This window comes from Gouania willdenowi, chromosome 15, assembly GCF_900634775.1.
Source record: "Gouania willdenowi chromosome 15, fGouWil2.1, whole genome shotgun sequence".
In the NCBI taxonomy this organism is placed as follows: domain Eukaryota; kingdom Metazoa; phylum Chordata; class Actinopteri; order Blenniiformes; family Gobiesocidae; genus Gouania; species Gouania willdenowi.
The window spans coordinates 1414868-1441000 of record NC_041058.1 but is presented as its reverse complement, the minus strand read 5'-3'; the positions used below and the strand labels follow the sequence as shown (position 1 = coordinate 1441000).

Sequence of the window (26133 nt, the reverse complement as noted above, 5' to 3'; positions counted from 1 at the left end):
CAAAGACTGCAAACACAAGCAGCAGAAAAAGTAGTGCAGTTTGCAAATACATATATGGCAATAAAGAATAATATATATGTATATATATATATATATATATATATATATTTTTTTTTTTTCTATGTTAAACCACTGTTTGTTTAAACAGTAAGATAGTTTGAGAGGGAGGAGCTCACATTCTAGGAGGCGTGTATTATGTCCATGGTAGGAGGAGAGAGGATTGTCAGGATGAGTTTCCGGGTGGTGACGTCACACGCCGGGCAAAATCTAACTGTCCCGTTTAAAGCTGACTTTTTACAAAATGTGGAATAACAAAGGAGGAGGAAACAGAACTTTTTCACACTCTCTGAATGAGGCTAAAGGATGTATATCACTGTAGCAACACCATTACAAAGTCATTTATTCATCACATCTCCCCTTTATGTCAGTAACTGTATCTAATTAAATACCAGTAACAGGTAAAATTAAAACCGTTTATCTTCTGTTTTCTGTGCAGAACATTGACTTCCCGTTGCCGTGTCCGATGGAGGTGTTTGAGATGCTGGTGGTCCCTGAACACACGTATCCTCTGATCTGTGTGGCTGTCAGCAAAGGCACCGAAATGCACCAGGTGGTTCAGTTTGGAACCGTCAACCCCAACGCTACGTCATCCTGGTTCACAGAAGCAGGTGAGGACCAGCACAGGAAGTAGTCCTCAGCACAGGAAGTAGTCCTCAGCACAGGAAGTAGTCCTCAGCACAGGAAGTAGTCCCCAGCACAGGAAGTAGTTCCCAGCACAGGAAGTAGTCCTCAGCACAGGAAGTAGTCCTCAGCACAGGAAGTAGTCCTCAGCACAGGAAGTAGTTCCCAGCACAGGAAGTAGTCCTCAGCACAGGAAGTAGTCCTCAGCACAGGAAGTAGTCCCCAGCACAGGAAGTAGTCCCCAGCACAGGAAGTATCCCCCATCACTGTGTGTGTGTGTGTCACTGCAGACACTCCTCAGACGTGTGTGATCCATGTGACTCAGCTGGAGAGAGACACCATCCTGGTCTGCCTGGACAGTGAGAACCTCTCTTCTCTACACTGTGTACGTGTCCCTCTGACGTCCAAGACTCACTTCCTCTTCCTCTTCCTCCTCCTCCTCTTCCTCTCTGTGTCCTCAGGGTGCATAAAGATTGTCAACCTCCAGGGGCGTCTCAAGTCTAGCAGGAAGCTGTCGGCTGAACTCACCTTTAACTTCCAAATAGAAGCCATCGGTAAGATCAATTAACCTCTCCTCAAAGGTGACGGAGTGGACCTCTGACCTCTGACCTCTGTGTCTCAGTGTGTCTCCAGGACAGCGTCCTCGCCTTCTGGAGACATGGCATGCAGGGGCGGAGCTTCAAGACCAACGAGGTGAGACGCCACAAACAGATACACATGACGTACAACAAAGAATTCAAACTTAAATACACAACAGGACAGGAACAGATCTATTCTCTATATGTCTGTAATAAATGACAGGAACAGATCTATTCTCTATATGTCTGTAATAAATGACAGGAACAGATCTATTCTCTATATGTCTGTAATAAATGACAGGAACAGATCTATTCTCTATATGTCTGTAATAAATGACAGGAACAGATCTATTCTCTATATGTCTGTAATAAATGACAGGAACAGATCTATTCTCTATATGTCTGTAATAAATGACAGGAACAGATCTATTCTCTATATGTCTGTAATAAATGACAGGAACAGATCTATTCTCTATATGTCTGTAATAAATGACAGGAACAGATCTATTCTCTATATGTCTGTAATAAATGACAGGAACAGATCTATTCTCTATATGTCTGTAATAAATGACAGGAACAGATCTATTCTCTATATGTCTGTAATAAATGACAGGAACAGATCTATTCTCTATATGTCTGTAATAAATGACAGGAACAGATCTATTCTCTATATGTCTGTAATAAATGACAGGAACAGATCTATTCTCTATATGTCTGTAATAAATGACAGGAACAGATCTATTCTCTATATGTCTGTAATAAATGACAGGAACAGATCTATTCTCTATATGTCTGTAATAAATGACAGGAACAGATCTGTTCTCTATATGTCTGTAATAAATGACAGGAACAGATCTATTCTCTATATGTCTGTAATAAATGACAGGAACAGATCTATTCTCTATGTCTGTAATAAATGACAGGAACAGATCTATTCTCTATATCTGTAATAAATGACAGGAACAGATCTATTCTCTATATGTCTGTAATAAATGACAGGAACAGATCTATTCTCTATATGTCTGTAATAAATGACAGGAACAGATCTATTCTCTATATGTCTGTAATAAATGACAGGAACAGATCTATTCTCTATATGTCTGTAATAAATGACAGGAACAGATCTGTTCTCTATATGTCTGTAATAAATGACAGGAACAGATCTATTCTCCATATGTCTGTAATAAATGACAGGAACAGATCTATTCTCTATATGTCTGTAATAAATGACAGGAACAGATCTATTCTCTATATGTCTGTAATAAATGACAGGAACAGATCTATTCTCTATATGTCTGTAATAAATGACAGGAACAGATCTATTCTCTATGTCTGTAATAAATGACAGGAACGGATCTATTCTCTATATGTCTGTAATAAATGACAGGAACAGATCTATTCTCTATATGTCTGTAATAAATGACAGGAACAGATCTATTCTCTATATGTCTGTAATAAATGACAGGAACAGATCTGTTCTCTATATGTCTGTAATAAATGACAGGAACAGATCTATTCTCTATATGTCTGTAATAAATGACAGCAACAGATCTATTTTTCATACGTCTCTCATCATCAGATCACACAGGAGATTTCTGACAGCACACGTATCTTCAGACTGCTGGGATCAGACAGGTGAGACACACACACACACACACACACACACACGCGGCTCTATGTTAACGCCCTCTCTGATGTTTCACTATGAAGACGAGCAGACTGTAGACACCCAGAGGCCGTGGACCAAGGCCTCTCACGCCGCAGGTAAACCTCAGGAGTTTGGTTTATGTCGGGAACGTCCACCAGCTCACAGACACCAACTGATCTTTACTCATCCTGGTGTATCACTTCAACTGGTCGTCATTGTATCTGATGATGACACACTTCAGATGACAAACGAGCATTGTTTTTCTTCTGGCCTTTTTTTGTCAGTCACAAGATGACATGATTACCAGGTGTGCTGTAACACCAGCACAAATCAAATCTCACAGACTGTGTCAAAGACAGTGAAGGAGATTTAAAAAGTCAGCATCTCTCAGGGATGAGTTTGGATCGTTTGGGTGTCATAGTTTATAACGTGGGCGTCCAAACCAGGTCCTGGAGAGTTGCAGTCCTGCAGCAGACAGACGTCTACAGTTTGTGCAGGACTGCGCCCCTCCAGGACCGAGTGTGTGCTTTGGATCGCTCTGGCGTCGTGGTCTCTGCTGCTTTTTCTTTCACACCTTTCCCTCGTCCTCAGTCTGGTGCTGGTCTCGTTCATTAACACTGTGAACACACTCATCACCTCAACCTTTCAAACCTTTTAAATGTACATCATTATTGTGCTTTTATTCTGAAAGGTCAGTTATTACACCTAAGAACTGTTTCTGCTGAGTTTGGGATTTAAAGTCAAACTTTGGTCAGTTTCGTCTGTTTGAATCTTTTTGTTTTAAATCTGTTTTTGATCCAATTTTACTCTGTTTTTAATCTGTTTGTAGACTGTTTTTAGTCTGTTTATAAACTGTTTTTGGTCTGTTTATAATCTATTTATGGACTATTTATAGACTATTTATAGACCATTTATAGACTTTTTAATCGACCTTTTATAGACTTTTTAATAGACCTTTTATAGACACTTTATAGACTGTTTATAGACTTTTTAATAGTGTTTATAGACTGTTTATAAACGGTCTATAAACAGTCTATAAACACTATTAAAAAGTCTATAAACGGTCTATAAACGGTCTATAAACAGACTATAAAGTGTCTATAGACTGTTTATAGACACTTTATAGTCTGTTTATAGACCGTTTATAGACTGTTTATAGACTGTTTATAGACTGTTTATAGACTGTTTATAGTCTGTTTATAGACCGTTTATAGACTATTTATAGACTGTTTATAGTCTGTAGTGTTTTGTGGTCTGTTTTAGTCACATCCTCAGTTGTAAATGATAAAAGTTGTAACTTGTACTCTGGAGATTATAGTTACTTCAAACAGATACATTTATTATTGTGTGTGTTCTTTTTTAAAGGTTTACACACACACACACACACACACACACACACACACACACACACACACACACACAGTCATCAACACATCTAAAGTCTTTGTGTGTGTGTGTTTCAGAGTTGTGGTGCTGGAGAGCCGACCTACGGACAACCCCACGGCCAACAGTAACCTCTACATCCTAGCAGGACATGAGAACAGCTACTGACACACACACACACACCTACTGGAGCTTCTGTTTTTAAAGCCTCCTTTATTTATTGACACACACACACACTCACTCACTCAAACACACACACTAAACAAAGTGCTTTCTGCTGCGCCCTATTTAAGTCTGTACATACTGACCAACACTAAACAGCCGTGTAGATAGTAGACGTGTGTGTGTGTGTGTGTGTAAAGGCAGCGACGGACGGACGGACGGACGCATGCGTTGCACCGTAGCAACACTCGTTAGTTTATTCTTTTTATTTGTTCTTGTTTTTGTTTTTATTTTGTTTTTTACGCTGATGAAAAACCACTGGTGTTAAAGTTTGCACAGAAACAAAATGTATTTCACCAACGTATGTGTGTGTGTGTCTGTGTGTTTGTGTGTGTGTCTGTGTGTGTGTGTTAAGCTCACAGACCCGCTTTGTGCCAACTCAGCCAAACGAACCCGAGGAAAAGATTTACACCCAAAATAAAAGCAACAAATCAGTCAGTAATATATATTTTTAAATGCTCAAATAAATAAACGTACGAGTAATTTAATTGTAGTTTACATACTGTATTTACACATAATAAATCAATAATGATCATTTAAGAGTGATTAAATGGATGGATTAATGATCTAAACTACAGCACTTTTCTCTCTGCCTCGCAAACATTGTTTTATTTTGGTGTAAATCTCCTTCCTGTTTGTGCTGCGCCAAACTTAAGATTTTATTTTACGCTCAATAAACACGTTCCGACGATAAAAAACTAAACATAGCGACGTTAGCCTGGTTTTAAACAACAACATAAAGATAAAAACTGCTTTTAAAGTAGTGTTAGTAGTAGCTGTGGTTTAATGTTTAACTGTTTATTATTGTCCCACAGGAGCCAAAATAAATCATTATGTTCGCTAATGAGAGATAAAATAATAATGTTGGGTTTCCACTTCATTACTTTTTTTAAAATAACTTTATAAAATGTCTTCACAATAAAAAACTTATCACTGAAACAACACATGAGGGGCTTTATCTTCGCAGTACGAGGTGTTAATGTTACAAAATGCTGCTTCTGTCGCCCCCTTGTGGCCAAATCTGTAACTGTTAACTGTAAAAAAAAAAAAAAGGTTGTTTATCCACAAACAAACATAAAAGTGGCTTTTATCTTAATTATGGATAAATCAGCATCAATACAGGTTTCTGTGAGTTTATAAATGTTGTTTTGTTCAAACGACGCCACAATAAACACTAAATTAAAAAATATACACTAGTTTCACGGTTAATAATAAGATTAAATGCTTCAATTTCATTTTTTTTTTTTAAATTGATAAAACGTCTCCAGGATTAAAACGTAAAACACGTGAGGGGACGTTAAAGTCTCATTTTAACACAAGAATATGAAGAAAAGCTGCATTTGCTGCCCCCTGGTGGCCAAAATAAATAGAAATGTGGCTGTTTGCTAATAATGAATAAGATACGAGTTTTTGCGCCCCCTGGTGGCTCAGTGTAGAACTGCTGCTTTTATTTTTATTTTTTTTAAACTCATAAAAAGTGTGACTATAATCTGCTGCATGAAGCGTCGCCGCAGCCCGTGTCTTTGTGGCGTTACCGTGACGTTACCATGGCGTTTTTGTGGCGTTTCCGTGTCGTTTGTGTTGAAAGGAACAAAAGTGGAAGGTGAACCCAAGTCGCGTTTGTGACGTGTGTGAATTCAGTAAAAAACACACTAAGCTCCTCCTACATTTCCCAGGATTCCCCGGGACAGGCAGGTGTCTGTGAGTGGTGGGCGTGTCTTATTTCCTGACCATGTGACTTGTACATAGTGTAAGATAAAAATGGGCTCATTTTACAAACTGTATAATTGCCTCTATTTTGTTTCAAATTTATGAGATGAAAGGTTAACACATTAAACGGACAAACACCGACTCCTCGTCTTATTCTTCATCATCATTATTCATGTTTTCATCTTTTATTAAGAGGCAAAAAAATCACTAAAATACAAACTGTTTTTACATTTTACTGCATTTTTTCTTTGAATAAATTGTTATATTTAATTATGTGATGTATAATAATTATAACATTATTAAATTATTTTTTATATATTTTAAACAATTTTAAAAATGTATTTGTCTTACACATTTATACACAGGAACTGGGCATGCTTTATTATTTATAATAATAAATGTATATAAAGATATATGTCATTCTTATAATTAGTAGTTATTAGCAGTGGTAATTAATTATTTAGTTTTTTAAATTTAATTATATTTTTTCCCGCAAGAGATTTTCAGCAAAGATATTAACCATATAATTAATTTTTATTATATTTTATGAAATTATTTTAATATTGCTTTAAAATGAATTAATCATGTAAATGATAGGATTTTGAGCATAAATTATATATATATCAAATATTATTGGACTATTTATTTATGTGACACAAACATTTTTAAAGACCCGTTATTGCACGTTGAAAGATTGATTCAGTTAAATGTGTTTCACATAAACAATAATAATGATATTAATGAAGGAAATAATAAAGGACATGCAGATAAACAAATAAAGCATAAACATTTCAAAATAAGAGTATGAAATATACTACAACTGAACTTCTGCTCACACAATAATAATAAACGTAAATCTAAATCTCAGTTAAAGTTTTTTTTTGACACTGAGAAAGAATCAATCTGATGGGCAACTCGAGGCACGCGGGCCACACACGGCCCTCGGACAAATCTTATGTGGCCCCAAAAGAAACACACAAAAATATACAGAAATAAAACAACCACAGTGAGATTATGCAGCTCTTTGTTGTGTGTGTGTGTTTCACACGGCTGTGTGTGTGTGTGTGTGTGTGTGTTTCACACGGCTGTGTGTGTGTGTGTGTGTGTGTTTCACACGGCTGTGTGTGTGTGTGTGTTTCACACGGCTGTGTGTGTGTGTGTGTGTGTGTGTGTGTGTGTTTCACACGGCTGTGCCGCGGTTTGAATCCAGCTGAAGCAGCTTTGAGTTCTTCTCCTGATCTCCAATGTTTGGGTTTTCCGTTGATTTTTCTCCTCCTTTTTCCTTCTTCTCGTCTCCGCCCCTAAAATCACAAAAATGTAATTATTTGATCAAAACTAAATATTTTCGATCATAGAAAAAAAATTATATTTAATATTTACGATCCAAATAATTGCATTTAAACATAAATCTACCTTCGTGGTACATTTGTGTATTTATAATTCAATTGTAAAAATAAAAAAATTCCAATCCAAAAAATTAATTCCAATCAATGACAGAACATTTAAAAAAAAAAAAAAAAAACACTTTTTTTTTTTGATTGAAAAGTTTTGTTTGATTAAAGTAATTTTTTTTTTTTTTTATATAGAAAAGGTTGTTTTTGGACTTTTTAAAAAAAATTGTAAAATATATTTTTTATTTGAATAATAAAGACAAATCTTCCGGGGGTGACCCTATGTGGGCGTGGCCCTGGGTTATTAATTTTCATGATCTGATTCCAAAAACCCTTTAGTCCTTTATATTATGGCTCCTCCAGCTCCTTTAAGGGTTGTAATTATTCGGGGGCTTGTCCAGGATCTGAACCTATTGTGATTTAGTTTTTTGAGAGCGGTCCAGCTGCAGACCTCCACGCTCAGCTCCAGAAGCTAACCCTCCATATGGGCTCCTGCACAGCAGCTCGTCTCCTAAAGGAGGCAGTAATGCAACATTTTGGTGCCAAATGCCGTGAACAACCAAAGAAGAAGAAGAAAAGCGATTCTTCTTCTATCGTCGGATCCGCTGCATTTCTGAGAACACGGTAGGTTAAGTTTTTTTACGTGAATAGATCGATAAAATTATTAATCCTTGACCCTTGCAGCGTACAGACTGACTATTACACTGTGGCTGTAGTGACCGTAGGTTATTGATCCCAGTCTGGGGCGTGGTACTAAATATGTAAATATATCTCCTTGCCCCCACCTATAATTATGTATATAATCTGTATCTTTTATACCTTTTATATTTATATTTTTCTAATTATGTTACATTTTATATTTAGCTTTTGTTATTTTATTGCTTATTTATCTTCATTGCACTGTTTTTTGGGCTTTTTCTGTGTTGCCTTTTGTTTTTTTACTGCATATCTGTACTATTAGTCTCTTCAGATGATCTGTCAGTGTAAAATACAATAATTACACTAGCACAAAGCATTTTTTATATTTACAGGGCTGCGCTAACGTGGCTTAGTTTTTTTCAAATAAATGAAATGAAAAATCTATATTTGTCATAACATTAAATTTAGTCACAAAGGGTTAATTTTGACACCATTAAATTGTAATAATTTCACTCACTGATGCTTAATGTTTTAAACGTTTCTATTTTTCAGATGCATCTTTCTATTCTTGTCAGTAACTTGAAACCTGAGGTGATCTGCTGCACAACGTGCTGTGAGCATTATCATCATTGCTCCATTTGTCCATAACTGAAGTCATTTCAGCTTTAAAAGTTAGAGAAACACTTTGATGTACATGTAAAAAATACAATAACATTTAAAGGTAAGACTTACATGCACACAGACAGACAGACAGTGTGTAAATGTACATCTGCTGATATCAATGCTGATTAAAATAATTGATCCTTTTTATTTTTGTCCTTGTTTTATTCTTTGTCTGTAGTAATAATTTTATTTTGCTTCTATTTGTTTTAGATATGTTGATTTGCTGTTGTACTTTACAGTGCAGAGATGTGGGTCATATAGAAGTACACCTCAATATGTGCAGCCGTGCCCAATGTCACTCTTTCACCTAAAGTATGATCTATAACGGTCAAGTATCTTCACTGAATAAATGTCCCTACACGTATCCAAAAGAAACACCATCACCTTCAGGAGGAACCAGGTAGACTACGCTCCTCTCATCAATAGTGACCTGGTGGAGAAAGTCTGGTCCTTCAGGTTCCTGGGTGTTCACATCCAGGAGGAGCTCTCCTGGGCCACCATCAGACCCATCCTCTCTGACCCCTCCCACCCATCCTCTCTGACTCCTCCCACCCTGCTCCTCTCAGAAGAAGATATGGATCAATCAAAGCTCCACCTCCAGAATGACAAACAGTTTGTATCTCTGGACCATGAGAACCATGAACAATAAATAACCTTTTTCCTCCCATGACTCAGACTACATGTGTAATAAACTGTTATATTTATTTATCTAATAGCTCACTTTATATTTTTATATTGTGTGTATGCTAATGTATATAGTGCTGAGTAGTCTTTTAGTATTATATATTTATACGTCTTTCCTTTTCCAGTATTTTATTTTAAATGTGTGTTTTATGTCATTCTTGGAAATCACCTTAATATTGTACATATGTACAATAACAATGAAAGCTTCTATTTTAAAAGGGAGTTTTTTTCTCCACTATAGTTGATGCTTGTTTATGTAAAATTGTTGTTTTTTCTTAATTTTATATTTTGTTTTGAGCACTATGATGTGATTTTTTCTTTTAATTGGCTTTTCATAAATGAAGTTGAATTGAAATTAAATAAAGACACAAAACAGAAGAGTTTCATCATGTTTATGGCCCATTGTATTTGTTTAATATTGTTATTTGTGTTGATCTTACATAACTTCATTACATAACTTTTTTTTGGACATTACTAAATATTGCCTGTTGTCAACCACTTATTTGTGTCTTTAGTTCGTTAATTATTATCCATATTTATAACTTCAACAATACTGGTTTGATGCTTTGGAACAAAATTGTTGAAGGATTTTTGTAACATTTACTGTTAGTGCTCACCAAGGTACGTGTTAGTGGTTCTAATGTAAATATTTGTATTTGTTATTGTGTACTTAATAGGTTAATAACAGTATGCCTATTCACAACTGTAACAAATGTAATTTTTTGTGTATTTTACTGATGTCGTTAATATTAGATTTATAATTATATATATAGCAATAACTATAAGCTGTGCTTTACTTAAAAACAATATACAGTGATTATCAAGCCATGTGATTCTGCATATTGTTTATTATTTTTAGTGTAGTTTTTAATGCAGATGTGCATAAATTATGAGACACCATCCTATTAAAACCTTAAAATTGCAATTTAAAAAAAAAAAAAAGAGAATACGTAAAACATTAACTCAAATTGTCGAACGTAAAACCACGTCTTGAACGTTTTGATATCGTTTTATAAAACAGTTAATATTTTAAGGTATTAACAATGCTGTGAATCTTTAAACATTGAATTTATCCTACATTTATCCCCGTTTTAAGGTTAAAACAAAGAGGTTGTGATAGAACTGCAGCACAAATAAAACGAAATCAAAATGATCGAAATCACGTAAATGCTGATTCATTATATGTTGTTGATGAGGTGCATTATACTTTGTTTTTTCAATGTAACACTGCTGAGGAATCCGGTTAACAAAGGTATTAAAACGCAGAGAAACCTTCGGGAAGTGCCTAGCTAACGTGGCTATGCTATCGGTTTTATTTTGTATTTTTTTTCTTCATTTCCTGATGTCACTTCCGGACCTCAGCGTGCAGGAGCTGAGCATGGAGGTCTGCAGCTGGACTCTTGGTTTTTCACTTACTTCTTCTTGAAGAGTTTCTTGAAGGAGCTCCTGAATCCTGATTTCTCTTTACGACTTTGCTCGCTGAAGGGGGTGTGGCCTATTTCCTCAGCCCCGCCCCTCCACTTCGGCTCGCCGCTCCATACCTGAGCTCCGCCCTCCTGAGCAAAGAAGAAGTTTTTATTAATCTTTAATCAGTAAAAATATCATAACTTATGTTTAGTGAAAACGACTTAGTTACTTTTCTTAAGAATGTAACTCAATGTAAGAAACAAGTGATGCAGAAGCTGTGTTGCCAGGTTGGTTTATTGTGTCTGAAAGACATTTTATAGACTTCCTCTGGTTGATTTTTGAATATTTGATTATTAAAAACAAATATATTATTAATAAATATTAAACTTCTTACTGATGTCCTCCAGGGGGCGGGGCTGTGATGTGTGATATTTAATAAACACATTTAGTTATTTTAACATCAACAAACCATGCAGAGGAATCCGTGCAAGTCGGGGCTCTGTTTTTCTGCCTCTGCCCGGTTGCCATGGGAACCGTGTAGTTTATGGGATGGCGTGGGACACCCCCAGCTGCCTTTGCTGCTTTGACGCTCCACCTTGTTGTGACCCACGCGGTGAAGGTGTTCAAGCACCGGACCGCAGTCCGCCGAGCTCACAGTGCTCTCCATCTGAAGGCCGTTCAGAGACTGGACACAAGAGCAGCAAACTATTGGTAAACTACAGGTAAACTACAGGTAAACTATTGGTAAACTACAGGTAAACTACTGGTAAACTACAGGTAAACTACAGGTAAACTACTGGTAAACTATTGGTAAACTACAGGTAAACTACTGGTAAACTACAGGTAAACTACAGGTAAACTATTGGTAAACTACAGGTAAACTACTGGTAAACTACAGGTAAACTACAGGTAAACTACTGGTAAACTATTGGTAAACTACAGGTAAACTACAGGTAAACTATTGGTAAACTACTGGTAAACTACAGGTAAACTACAGGTAAACTACTGGTAAACTATTGGTAAACTACAGGTAAACTACTGGTAAACTATTGGTAAACTACAGGTAAACTACAGGTAAACTATTGGTAAACTACAGGTAAACTACAGGTAAACTACTGGTAAACTACAGGTAAACTACAGGTAAACTACTGGTAAACTATTGGTAAACTACAGGTAAACTACTGGTAAACTATTGGTAAACTACAGGTAAACTACAGGTAAACTACTGGTAAACTACAGGTAAACTACAGGTAAACTACTGGTAAACTATTGGTAAACTACAGGTAAACTACTGGTAAACTACAGGTAAACTACAGGTAAACTATTGGTAAACTACAGGTAAACTACAGGTAAACTACTGGTAAACTACAGGTAAACTACAGGTAAACTACAGGTAAACTACAGGTAAACTACTGGTGAATTACACAGAGAGCAGCAAACTACAGGTAAACTATTGGTAAACTACAGGTAAACTACACAAATATGACAGATATGAACAATAACTACCAATAAACTACAAACACTGCAGATAAGATCAATAAACTACATTTTTATTACTTACTATATAGACCTTTTGATTGTTGGTAAACGTGACATATTTTGTTGGGCGGGGCTTAACCTGGAGGCAAGACCACAATTGTCTTTGTTTTTCTGCGCATGAATATCAGCTGGAATCATATCAAACTTTAATTTACGTCGACTAACGTTATTCCTCCTATTCTGTACCAAACACACAATAAAGCTGTAACATTATTAACCTCCACCGTCTGTTTTTGTCTCCAGCTAGAGTTGTGACGTTGGCCATTAAGGGTCGATAGCCTCACTTCAGATATTTCATGCCTTGATACATTTTAACCCCAGTTTAAGTGTGCTCATCATATTTGCACTAGTTTTTAGGGTCTTATGATAGCCTTATCTTAAAAAAAAAAAAAAAAAAATTCAAAAATTTTCAATTTTTATGCCTTACTATAGCCTTATCTCCTATTTTGGGTGTTTTTCAAATTTTTCCATTTTTCATGCCTTACTGCATTTTAACCCCAGTTTAAGTGTGCTCATCATATTTGCACTAGTTTTTAGGATCTCATGAAAGCCTCACCTAAAAAGAAAAAAAAATTCCAAAATTTTCAATTTTTATGCCTTACTATATCTCCTATTTTGGGTGTTTTTCAAATTTTTCCATTTTTCATGCCTTAATATATTATAACCCCAGTTTAAGTGTGCTCATCACATTTGCACTAGTTTTTAAGGTCTTATGAAAGCCTCACCTAAATAAAAAAAAAAAAAAGAAAATTCGAAAATTTTCAATTTTTATGCCTTACTATAGCCTTAACTCCAATTTTGGGCGTTTTTCAAGATTTTCCATTTTCCATGCCTAACTGCGTTTTAACCCAAGTTTAAGTGTGTTCATCATATTTAAAATAGTTTTTAGGGTCTTATGACAGCTTAATCTAAAAAAAAAAAAAAAAAAAAAATCTAAATTTTCAATTTTTATGCCTTACTATAGCCTTAACTCCAATTTTAGGTGTTTTTCAAATTTTTCCATTTTTCATGCCTTACTGTGTTTTAACCCCAGCTTAGGTGTGCTCATCATATTTGCACTAGTTTTTAGGGTCTCATGAAAGCCTCACCTAAAAAATAAAAATAAAAAAAAAATTCCAAAATTTTCAATTTTTATGCCTTACTATAGCCTTATCTCCTATTTTGGGTGTTTTTCAAATTTTTCCATTTTTCATGCCTTACTGCATTTTAACCCCAGTTTAAGTGTGCTCATCATATTTGCACTAGTTTTTAGGATCTCATGAAAGCCTCACCTAAAAAAAAAAAAAAATTCCAAAATTTTCAATTTTTATGCCTTACTATATCTCCTATTTTGGGTGTTTTTCAAATTTTTCCATTTTTCATGCCTTAATATATTTTAACCCCAGTTTAAGTGTGCTCATCACATTTGCACTAGTTTTTAAGGTCTTATGAAAGCCTCACCTAAATAAAAAAAAAAAAAAGAAAATTCGAAAATTTTCAATTTTTATGCCTTACTATAGCCTTAACTCCAATTTTGGGCGTTTTTCAAGATTTTCCATTGTCCATGCCTAACTGCGTTTTAACCCAAGTTTAAGTGTGTTCATCATATTTAAAATAGTTTTTAGGGTCTTATGACAGCTTAATCTAAAAAAAAAAAAAAAAAATCTAAATTTTCAATTTTTATGCCTTACTATAGCCTTAACTCCAATTTTAGGTGTTTTTCAAATTTTTCCATTTTTCATGCCTTACTGTGTTTTAACCCCAGCTTAGGTGTGCTCATCATATTTGCACTAGTTTTTAGGGTCTCATGAAAGCCTCACCTAAAAAATAAAAAATAAAAAAAAAATTCCAAAATTTTCAATTTTTATGCCTTACTATAGCCTTAACTCCAATTTTAGGTGTTTTTCAAATTTTTCCATTTTTCATGCCTTACTGTGTTTTAACCCCAGCTTAGGTGTGCTCATCATATTTGCACTAGTTTTTAGGGTCTCATGAAAGCCTCACCTAAAAAATAAAAAATAAAAAAAAAATTCCAAAATTTTCAATTTTTATGCCTTACTATAGCCTTATCTCCTATTTTGGGTGTTTTTCAAATTTTTCCATTTTTTATGCCTTAATATATTTTAACCCCAATTTCAGTGTGCTCATCATATTTGCACTAGTTTTTAGGGTGTTATGATAGCCTCATCGAAAAAAAAAACAAAAACAAAAAAAATTCTAAAATTTTTAATTTTTATGCCTTACTATAGCCTTATCTCCTATTTTGGGTGTTTTTCAAATTTTTCCATTTTTCATGCCTTACTGTGTTTGAACCCCGGTTTAAGTGTGTTCATCATTATTAAAATAGTTTTTAGGGTCTTATGATAGCCTCACCTAAAAAAAAAAAAAAAAAAAGAAAATTTCAATTTTTAATTTTTATGCCTTACTATAGCCTTTACTCGGATTTTGGGCGTTTTTCAAGATTTTTCATTTTACATGCCTTACTGCGTTTAAACCCAAGTTTAAGTGTGTTCATCATATTTAAAATAGTTTTTAGGGTCTTATGACAGCTTTATCTAAAAAAAAAAAAAATTCAAAAGTTTTCAATTTTTATGCCTTACTATAGATATTCTCAATTTTGGGTGTTTTTCAAATTTTTCAAATTATCATGCCTTACTGCATTTTAACCCCAGTTTAAGTGTGCTCATCACATTTGCACTAGTTTTTAGGGTCTTATGAAAGCCTCACCTAAATAAAAAAAAAAAAAAGAAACTTCGAAAATTTTCAATTTTTATGCCTTACTATAGCCTTAACTCCAATTTTGGGCGTTTTTCAAGATTTTCCATTTTTCATGCCTAACTGCATTTTAACCCAAGTTTAAGTGTGTTCATCATATTTAAAATAGTTTTTAGGGTCTTATGACAGCTTAATCTAAAAAAAAAAAAAAAAAATCTAAATTTTCAATTTTTATGCCTTACTATAGCCTTAACTCCGATTTTAGGTGTTTTTCAAATTTTTCCATTTTTCATGCCTTACTGTGTTTTAACCCCAGCTTAGGTGTGCTCATCATATTTGCACTAGTTTTTAGGGTCTCATGAAAGCCTCACCTAAAAAAAAAAAAATAAAAAAAAAATTCCAAAATTTTCAATTTTTATGCCTTATCTCCTATTTTGGGTGTTTTTCAAATTTTTCCATTTTTTATGCCTTAATATATTTTAACCCCAATTTCAGTGTGCTCATCATATTTGCACTAGTTTTTAGGGTGTTATGATAGCCTTATCGAAAAAAAAACAAAAACAAAAAAAATTCAAAAATTTTCAATTTTATGCCTTGCTATAGCCTTATCTCCTATTTTGGGTGTTTTTCAAATTTTTCCATTTTTCATGCCTAACTGCGTTTTAACCCAAGTTTAAGTGTGTTCATCATATTTAAAATAGTTTTAGGGTCTTATGACAGCTTAATCTAAAAAAAAAAAAAAAATCTAAATTTTCAATTTTTATGCCTTAACTCCGATTTTAGGTGTTTTTCAAATTTTTCCATTTTTCATGCCTTACTGTGTTTTAACCCCAGCTTAGGTGTGCTCATCATATTTGCACTAGTTTTTAGGGTGCTATGATAGCCTTATCAAAAAAAAAACAAAAACAAAAAAAATTCAAAAATTTTCAATTTTTATGCCTTATCTCCTATTTTGGGTGTTTTTCAAATTTTTCCATTTTTCATGCCTTAATATATTTTAACCCCAATTTAAGTGTGCTCATCATATTTGCACTAGTTTTTAGGGTCTTATGAAAGCCTCACCTAAATTAAAAAAAAAAAAAAGAAAATTCGAAAATTTTCAATTTTTATGTTTTACTATAGCCTTAACTCCGATTTTGGGCGTTTTTCAAGATTTTCCATTTCTCATGCATTACTGTGTTTTAACCCCAGTTTATGTGTGTTCATCATTATTAAAATAGTTTTTAGGATCTTTTGATAGCTTTATCTAAAAAAAAAAAAAAAAAAAAAAAAAAAAAATCTAAATTCTCAATTTTTATGCCTTAACTCCAATTTTGGGTGTTTTTCAAATTTTTCCATTTTTCATGCCTTACTGTGTTTTAACCCCAGTTTAAGTGTGCTCATCATATTTGCACTAGTTTTTAGGGTCTCATGAAAGCCTCACCTAAAAAAAAAAATAAAAAAAAAAAATAAAAAATTCCAAAATTTTCAAATTTTATGCCTTACTATAGCTGTATATCCGATTTTGGGTGTTTTTTTAAATTTTTCTGATTTTTCATGCCTTAATACATTTTAACCCCAATTTAAGTGTGCTCATCATATTTGCACTAGTTTTTAGGGTCTTATGAAAGCCTCACCCAAATAAAAAAAAAAATTGTAAAATTTTCAATTTTTATGCCTTACTATAGCCTTAACTCCAATTTTGGGTGTTTTTCAAATTTTTTCATTTTTCATGCCTTAGAATATTTTAACCCCAATTTAAGTGTGCTCATCACATTTGCACTAGTTTTTAGGGTCTTATGAAAGCCTCACCTAAATAAAAAAAAAAAAAAGAAAATTCGAACTTACTGTGTTTTAACCCCAGTTTAAGTGTGTTCATCATTATTAAAATAGTTTTTAGGGTCTTATGATAGCTTTATCTAAAAAAAAAAAAAAATTCAAAAGTTTTCAATTTTTATGCCTTACTATAGATATTCTCAATTTTGGGTGTTTTTCAAATTTTTCAAATTATCATGCCTTACTGCATTTTAACCCCAGTTTAAGTGTGCTCATCATATTTGCACTAGTTTTTAGGATCTCATGAAAGCCTCACCTAAAAAAAAAAAAAAAAAAGAAAATTTGAAAATTTTCAATTTTTATGCCTTTTGGGTGTTTTTCAAATTTTTCCATTTTTCATGCCTTACTGTGTTTTAACCCGAGTTTTAGTGTGCTCATCATTATTAACATAGTTTTTAGGGTCTTATGATAGCCTTATGTAAAAAAAAAAATAATTAAAACATTTTCAGTTTTTCAATTTTTATGCATCACCAGTTTAAGTGTGTTCATCATATTTGAACTTGTTTTTAGGGTCTTGTGATAGCCTAACCTAAAAAAAAAAAAAAAAAATTTTTTTAAATTTTCAATTTTTATGCCTTACTATAGCCTTATCTCTGATTTTGGGTGTTTTTCAAACTTTTCAAATTTTCATGCCTTACTGCGTTTTAACCCAAGTTTAAGTGTGTTCATCATTTTTAAAATAGTTTTTCGAGTCTTATGATAGCCTTATGTAAAAAAAAAAAAAATAAATAAAACTTTTTTTTAATTTTTCAATTTTTCAATTTTTATGCCTTACTATAGCCGTATATCCGATTTTGGGCATTTTTCATGCCTCAATACATTTTAACCCCAGTTTAAGTGTGCTCATCATATTTAATTATATTTTATCATATTCATCATATTTGCACTAGTTTTTAGGGTCTTATGATAGCCTCACCTAAAAAAAAAAAAAAAAAAAAAAAGAAAAATTCCAAAATTTTCAATTTGTTCAATTTTTATGCCTTACTGTGTTTTAACCCCAGTTTATGTGTGCTCATCATTATTAAAATAGTTTTTAGGTTCTTATGATAGCCTCTGAAAACAAATACACAAACATGGCAGATTTATACAATAAACTACACAACCACAGAAGCTATATACAATAAATGACCATTAGAGTTATTTATTTATTTATTTTTTTGGCTCTAGTGGCCTTTATATGACAGTTGCTTGACAGGAAAGGGGTCAGAGAGAGCAGGGAATGACACGCAGGAAGGGGTCCCAGGCCGGGAATTGAACCTGGGCCCCCGCTGCAGGTGAGGAGCTATGGCCTCTGTGCATGGGGCGGGCGCTCTACTCACTGAGCCAGAAACGACAAAATGTATTTGTCCTTTCTGGAGACAATTAAAGGTGATAAAGTTTGATCATTGATTAATTCGGTTCGTTGTTTGTTTTTGAGTGGTTTTTTGTTCGTACCTATGATATTTTGTTTTCATACATTTTGTCGGCCATTTTTTTGGTCAGTCTATCTTTGGTATTTTTTTTATTAGGGATATAACGATTCACCTAACTCCCGATACGATTCGATTCACGATACTGGTTTCACGATACGATTCTCTCACGATTTATTTAACAAAATGGGACTGTACATAAATGATGACTGAAAAATATTCCTTTATTTTTTGGGGGAAAAAACTACTGTTTTCATTTTATTTTTCATTGTCAAAAGAATCACTTGATAAACCATTCAAAACAATGCAATTTAACTAAAAATAAATCATGAATGAAATAAATAAAGGAATAATACAAATGAAGAAGAAGCCTATTAATTCAAATTCTGGTTCTATAGTAAACAATGCAAAACTGCATAATAGTTATTTTTCTTTTTAAAAGTGCAACTGAAAATGTATTTTGTGCCTTAACAATTGGACTTAAAAAAAACTGTCATTGTACTGTATTTAGGTCAGATATTTGTTTGGACCAGCAGAGGGCGCTGGTAACCCAGTGGTCGGTTGGCATGCAGATATCTTGCAGTGAAGAAGAGATGCTATGCTAGCAGACAGAGCTAATAGAAAAACGTGACTTTTACAGATATTCACGTAATATTACAGATATTTTTTGGTGCTAAAGGGGTAAGGAATCATTTAAGAACATGTTTAAGAGTAGAAGGCGACCAGAAAGAAATTAGCAGATTCCGCCCGCCGCCAACACTTCTGGATAGCGCCCTCTGCTGGTTAAAAAAAGTACTGTGATTCAATTTTCACAGTATCGATGTGAATCGTGATACCTATGAATCGAGTTTTAACTGCCTAATCGTTACATCTCTATTACTTATACATTCAATCAGTTGTTTTATGATCTGATCGTTTTCTTGTACATTTATTTGTTCCGCCGTTTATTGTTTGTTTACACGTACAATATATTTGTTTGTTCACTCATTTTTGTTTGGTTCTTCGGTCTGGTCAATAGTTTTTTTTCGTTTGGTAGTTTGTTCAGTCGTTATTAGTTTGTTTTTGTGTTTATTTGCAGGATTGTTCAGTGAGTCGTTTTTTCAGACATTTGGTCGTTTGTTTTGTTTTGTTGTTTTTTGTTTCACGAGTTGTTTGTTCATACATTCCATTGGTCATTTTTTTGGTCATTCCCTTGATTCATTGATCTGTCGATTGCTTGTTTTTCGTTGGTTGGTTTTTGTGTTTTCATTCTTTGTTTGTTTATTGGTTTAATTATTGATTAGACCTGTAGTTTATTGGTTTGATTATTGATTAGACCTGTAGTTTATTGGTTTAATTATTGATTAAACCTGTAGTTTATTGGTTTGATTATTGATTAGACCTGTAGTTTATTGGTTTGATTATTGATTAGACCTGTAGTTTATTGGTTTAATTATTGATTAAACCTGTAGTTTATTGGTTTGATTATTGATTAGACCTGTAGTTTATTGGTTTGATTATTGATTAGACCTGTAGTTTATTGGTTTGATTATTGACTAGACCTGTAGTTTATTGGTTTGATTATTGATTAGACCTGTAGTTTGTTGCTTATCACTCACCTTGCTCTTGTGCTGACTGGCCTGAAGGGGGCGGAGCTGGTTGTGTCTCATTATCACGGCATCCTCAGGTGAAAAGCAGCCTCTGTTGGACAGTTTGCTGAAACCGTTCCCGTTGTTAAAGACGCCGTGAGGGGCGGCCGCTGCGTGACGTGGGGGCGGACCTCTGGGACACTGGACGAAGGCGATGTCGATGGATGAGTCGGACGAAGCGGACGAGCAGCGGTCGAAGAATGAGGCCTCTTGGAGCGCCGCCTCCTCTTCGTACCCTGAACTATCCACAGGAAGTAGGAACTCCCCCAGGGCGTCGGCCAGGGCCGACCCAGGCTGAACATGAGGGAACCCGGACAGACCAGGGGGCGGAGTCTGACTCTCTGGGATTCTGCCAAGGCCTAAAAGTCACACGATGTTACACCATAGTACTACACTACTTCTACAATACTATAATACTACACTACTACAATACTATAATACTATAATACTACACTACTTCTACAATACTATAATACTACACTACTACAATACTATTATACTATAATACTAGACTACTACAAAACTATAATACTACACTACTACAATACTATAATACTACACTACTACACTACTACACTACTACAATACTATAATACTATAATACTACACTACTACAATACTATAATACCACAATACTATAATACTACACTACTACACTACTATAATACTATAATACTACACTACTACAATACTACACTACTACAATACTATAATACTATAATACTATAATACTACACTACTACAATAATATAATACTACACTACTACACTACTACAATACTATAATACTATAATACTACACTACTACACTACTACAATACTATAATACCACAATACTATAATACTACACTACTACACTACTACAATACTATAATACTATAATACTACACTACTACACTACTACAATACTATAATACCACAATACTATAATACTACACTACTACACTACTACAATACTATAATACTATAATACTACACTACTACAATACTATAATACTACACTACTACAATACTACATTACTACACTACTACACTACTACAATACTATCATACTATAATACTACACTACTACAATACTATAATACTACAATACTACAATACTACACTACTACAATACTATAATACTATAATACTACACTACTACAATACTATCATACTATAATACTACAATACTATAATACTACAATACTACAATACTACACTACTACAATACTATAATACTACACTACTACAATACTACACTACTACAATACTACAATACTATAATACTACACTACTACAATACTATAATACTATAATACTACACTACTACAATACTATAATACTACACTACTACACTACTACAATACTATAATACTACACTACTACAATACTACAATACTATAATACTACACTACTACACTACTACAATACTATAATACTACAATACTACACTACTATAATACTATAATACTACACTACTACAATACTATAATACTATAATACTACACTACTACTATACTATAATACTATAATACTACACTACTACAATACTATAATACTATAATACTACAATACTATAATACTATAATACTATAATACTACACTACTACAATACTATAATACTACAATACTATAATACTACAATACTATAATACTATAATACTACACTACTACAATACTATAATACTACAATACTACAATACTATAATACTATAATACTATAATACTATAATACTATAATACTACACTACTACAATACTATAATACTACAATACTATAATACTACAATACTATAATACTACAATACTATAATACTATAATACTACAATACAATCAAACTCATCATTTGAAACTGACTTTTTCCTAAAGTTTAACTTGTTTTGAGACACATTTTGTGCATTTCTGACGTGTTTTTGTGTTATTTTGGGTGTTTTTGTGTCACTGTGTGCTTTTGTAATCATTTTGTGTGTATTGGGAGTTTTTTGTGTTTTCTTGTAGTCTTTTATCCATTTTTTGTTGTATTTTTTTATTCATTTTTATAATTTACATTGTTTAGAGAGCTGATCTGGATAATTCCTTGAGGGGTTAAAAACAAGTGAACTAAAGAGTAATTTAGTGTCTTTTTGTGTTTTTTGTGTTATCCTGTCATCATTTTGAGTATTCCTGTTCCTATTTTTAAATTTTTAAGGTCATTTTTTGTTTTTTGGGTTTGGATGAAGAGAAAATATAAATTCTGCCTGTGAAAGCCACTTATTTTGTAAATTAAAATCATTATTTTATTCATCATCAACTTCATTAGTCTTTTTTAAATATACATGTGTTATATTTTATACATTGATGTTGTGTTTATATTAAATAAAATATTTTGTAAAACGTTACCAGTTTTATTGAAATGCTAATATATTAGCATTCATATCTCTTATTAAATCTGTATTTCTTTAACATGTAACATCTGGTTGACAAAAGGAAACTATGAATAATATTATTGACGGGTGTGTGACGTGTCCCTACCTGATGATTTGAGATCGTGGCTGAAGAAGTGCATCTGCTGAGGCCATTCAGTGCCGTCACGCTGAGCCTCAGCCTCCTCCTCCCAGTCCTGACTCTGGTTCTGACTCTGGTTCTGGTTCTGGTTCTGGTTCTGGTTCTGGATCTGGATCTGGTGGGACTGGATCTGCTTCCTGCGCTTCACCTGTCGGCTGTGCTCCCTGGAACACAGTCATCAAAATAATAATATTTTTATAAATACATAAACATTATTTAAAATGTGTGTGTAGACAATAATAACCACATTTATTTATTCATCTGAATAATATCCACTGTTATCCAGAAGGTTTTGTATTATTTGTTCCATAACATAGAGTCATCTTAAAGATGGAAATCCTTGTTTAGTTGGTCAAACGCTGAAGGAGGTTAAACACGCCAAATAATTCTGTGACGAAAGATAACAATAGTGAGGATGTATTATATATATTAATACAACGTACTTTTAGGTGATCAGCGCCCCCTTCGGACTAACTATGGAACTGCATGGTACCTCTGACCATTTTAGACGGTTTATACTCACATGAAGGCGCTGCTACACGGGTACGGTGAACCACAGCTGTTGGTCTTCATGGCCAACCTGCAGGAGAGGAAGATGATGATGATGATGATGATGATGATGAAGGTTAAAGGGTGTTTCTTCTCACCTCTTCAGCAGCAGGTCCTGGTTGTGCTGCAGCAGAAGCTGGTGTTGGATGGTGAAGGATCTGAACTGTTGGATGCTCACTAACAGGAGGTAATAGTCAGGATGGTCGGCCTCCGTCTGCCTGAGGAGAACCTGAAAGTTACACAGAACACATCACGTTTTTTCTTTTCGCTTTCCTAAAAAACTCTAAAACCAACTACGTCTACGTTTGTCCTTTTGGACACGATTTGAGTCGTGAGGGAACCACAGCGTGTGACGTATTAATGATTATTTGCTGCCACCTGCTGGTCAGATCTGGCTTTAGTTCGGTTTGTCACTAAAATAGTGCGACACCCAGTGGACACATGAGGAATAGCAGCTACATTTTTACCATTTTAATCCAGTTACTACAGTGACACAGCTTTATTTAAAAACAGCGAACAACTGAAACTAAATGAATTTATTGCAAACAAAAATTCAGATAAAAGAAGACACAGAAGATACAATATGACAGACATCCATAATCCCTTCAAAATAAAGGAACATAAATCACTTGCTCAGTTGCTTCCAAATAATATACAACAAACCCAACAACTTAGGACTTCAGAAACACACAAAATGCAAGAAAAATACACAAAAACAACAATAAAAAACACACAAAAAAACAACTACACAATGATAACAAAAACACACAAAATGACAGAAAAGAAACCACATAAATCAGAATCAGCTTTATTTGTCATTGCACATGTTACAGAGCAACAGCAAATTTCATTTCAATTTCATTACATCCAAAAAAACATGAAAAGGGTTTGGGTTAGGGTTACTCCCCTTCCCCCCTTGGGGGGCCGGGGGGTCCAGGGTGGAGAAAAGGAAAAGATTGCCAGCTGCTGGGGGCGATTCACCTGCCTCCCTTATAGCTACAGGAGAGGGAGGGTGGATGGAGGGTGGATGGATGACCAACGGATGCGTTGAAATATAATCCCTTTGCGTCCTTCCTGTTACAGTCAGATGACGTGTGACGACATTGAGTAGATCTGGTTCAGAAACAAAGTTCGAGGTGGGGGAGAAGAAGGGGGGACAGAGTGTCTTTCTGCACAACGGCCTGATGATAGACGAGACAACCCCTCGGCTGGCTTTGGGAGCCAAAGATAATGACAAAAGACACACAAAGGGGCAACAAAAATAGACGAAAGGACAGCACTGATATGCAGACGTGGAGCAGGGAGGAGGAGCTCTCACCTGCAGCAGCAGCAGATACTCAGGGATCCTTTGAACAGGCTGCAGCAGCAACGAGTGGAGAGACGGCTTTGATTCACCATCAGTGGCATCACTCTGATGGAGAGAGAGAGAGAGGGTGAGCGAGTGAGTGAGTGGGTGAGTGAGTGAGTGAGTCCGTTACCTCCCACGTTCCCAGTGCAGACAGACAGTCAGGAAGCTCCTTCAGGTAGGACAGGTAGAAACCCAGGAAGTCGCTCTGCAGTAGAAACAACACAGGTGATCTATGGGTAATTTATTATTGTAACAAAACTATGTGTGTGTGCGTGATACAATCTGTGTGTCTGTATCTCGATCCGTGTGTGTTTCATTCCGTGAGTGTAGAATTAGGATTTGTAACAATAAGTTGTCTGTGTGTAATCCATTCTGTGTTTGTATTAATATCCATATACATGTCATCGAATCGGGACACCCTATTGGCCGTCTCTGTACATGTGACTTTTGGAACGCAATATGCGAATGCGACCTGTAACTTTTTAATACTTGTGCATTACTGCTGGAAACCACCAGTTGTTGCTGGTACCAAGTGATTAATAGAACCAATGGAACCATTAGAACCAATGAACCAATGGAACCATTAGAACCAATGGAACCATTAGAACCAATGAACCAATGAACCAATGGAACCATTAGAACCATTAGAACCAATGAACCAATGGAACCATTAGAACCAATGGAACCATTAGAACCAATGAACCAATTAACCAATGAACCAATGGAACCAATGAACCAATGAACCAATGGAACCATTAGAACCAATGGAACCATTAGAACCAATGGAACCATTAGAACCAATGAACCAATGGAACCATTAGAACCAATGGAACCATTAGAACCAATGAACCAATGGAACTATTAGAACCAATGGAACCATTAGAACCAATGAACCAATGGAACCATTAGAACCAATGAACCAATGGAACCATTAGAACCAATGAACCAATGAACCAATGGAACCATTAGAACCAATGGAACCATTAAAACCAATGGAACCATTAGAACCAATGAACCAATGGAACCATTAGAACCAATGGAACCATTAAAACCAATGAACCAATGGAACCATTAGAACCATTAGAACCAATGAACCAATGAACCAATGAACCAATGGAACCATTAGAACCAATGGAACCATTAGAACCAATGGAACCATTAGAACCAATGAACCAATGGAACCATTAGAACCAATGGAACCATTAAAACCAATGAACCAATGGAACCATTAGAACCAATGGAACCAATGAACCAATGGAACCATTAGAACCAATGAACCAATGAACCAATGGAACCATTAGAACCAATGGAACCAATGGAACCATTAGAACCAATGAACCAATAGAACCAATGAACCAATGGAACCATTAGAACCAATGGAACCATTAGAACCAATGAACCAAGGGAACCATTAGAACCAATGGAACCATTAGAACCAATGGAACCATTAGGACCAATGAACCAATGGGACTGATGGAACCAGTGGAATTAATGAACCAGTGAAACCAATTATTATTTTAACCAATCATATCTTACCGTAACATATCTTAGCTATAGTTTTTATCATCTTATGCTAGCTTAGCTTGTCACAGCATATGTTAGCTTAACTTAACTGAACTT

General features: G+C 34.5%; 2 protein-coding genes across 19 annotated transcripts in view; one reads left to right on the top strand and one right to left on the bottom strand.

Annotated features, from left to right (window-relative positions):
• The window catches only part of LOC114477270 (mitogen-activated protein kinase kinase kinase kinase 3-like), a 59732-nt gene that overhangs the window by 32514 nt on the left and 1085 nt on the right, over positions 1-26133 (top strand). For 10 of the 16 annotated variants that reach the window (XM_028469514.1, XM_028469512.1, XM_028469513.1 and 7 more), the window contains 7 exons: positions 497-668; positions 972-1040; positions 1143-1235; positions 1304-1374; positions 2839-2894; positions 2970-3023; positions 4371-6363. In XM_028469514.1, the coding sequence (XP_028325315.1) occupies positions 497-668; positions 972-1040; positions 1143-1235; positions 1304-1374; positions 2839-2894; positions 2970-3023; positions 4371-4458 (603 nt within the window). In that variant the 3' untranslated portion in view covers positions 4459-6363. Of the gene's footprint in view, positions 1-496; positions 669-971; positions 1041-1142; positions 1236-1303; positions 1375-2838; positions 2895-2969; positions 3024-4370; positions 6364-26133 lie in introns of those variants that run through there. The other 6 variants (XM_028469517.1, XM_028469516.1, XM_028469511.1 and 3 more) reach the window with 3 other exon arrangements.
• Positions 6851-26133, bottom strand: part of arhgef33 (Rho guanine nucleotide exchange factor (GEF) 33) — a 35883-nt gene continuing 16600 nt past the window's right edge. For all 3 annotated transcript variants that reach the window (XM_028469518.1, XM_028469519.1, XM_028469520.1), the window contains exons 10-18: positions 24644-24718; positions 24484-24576; positions 23264-23394; positions 23140-23196; positions 22584-22780; positions 20062-20450; positions 11476-11691; positions 11016-11155; positions 6851-7523 (exon numbers count right to left, since the gene is read on the bottom strand). In XM_028469518.1, the coding sequence (XP_028325319.1) occupies positions 7403-7523; positions 11016-11155; positions 11476-11691; positions 20062-20450; positions 22584-22780; positions 23140-23196; positions 23264-23394; positions 24484-24576; positions 24644-24718 (1419 nt within the window). In that variant the 3' untranslated portion in view covers positions 6851-7402. The remainder of the gene's footprint in view (positions 7524-11015; positions 11156-11475; positions 11692-20061; positions 20451-22583; positions 22781-23139; positions 23197-23263; positions 23395-24483; positions 24577-24643; positions 24719-26133) is intronic.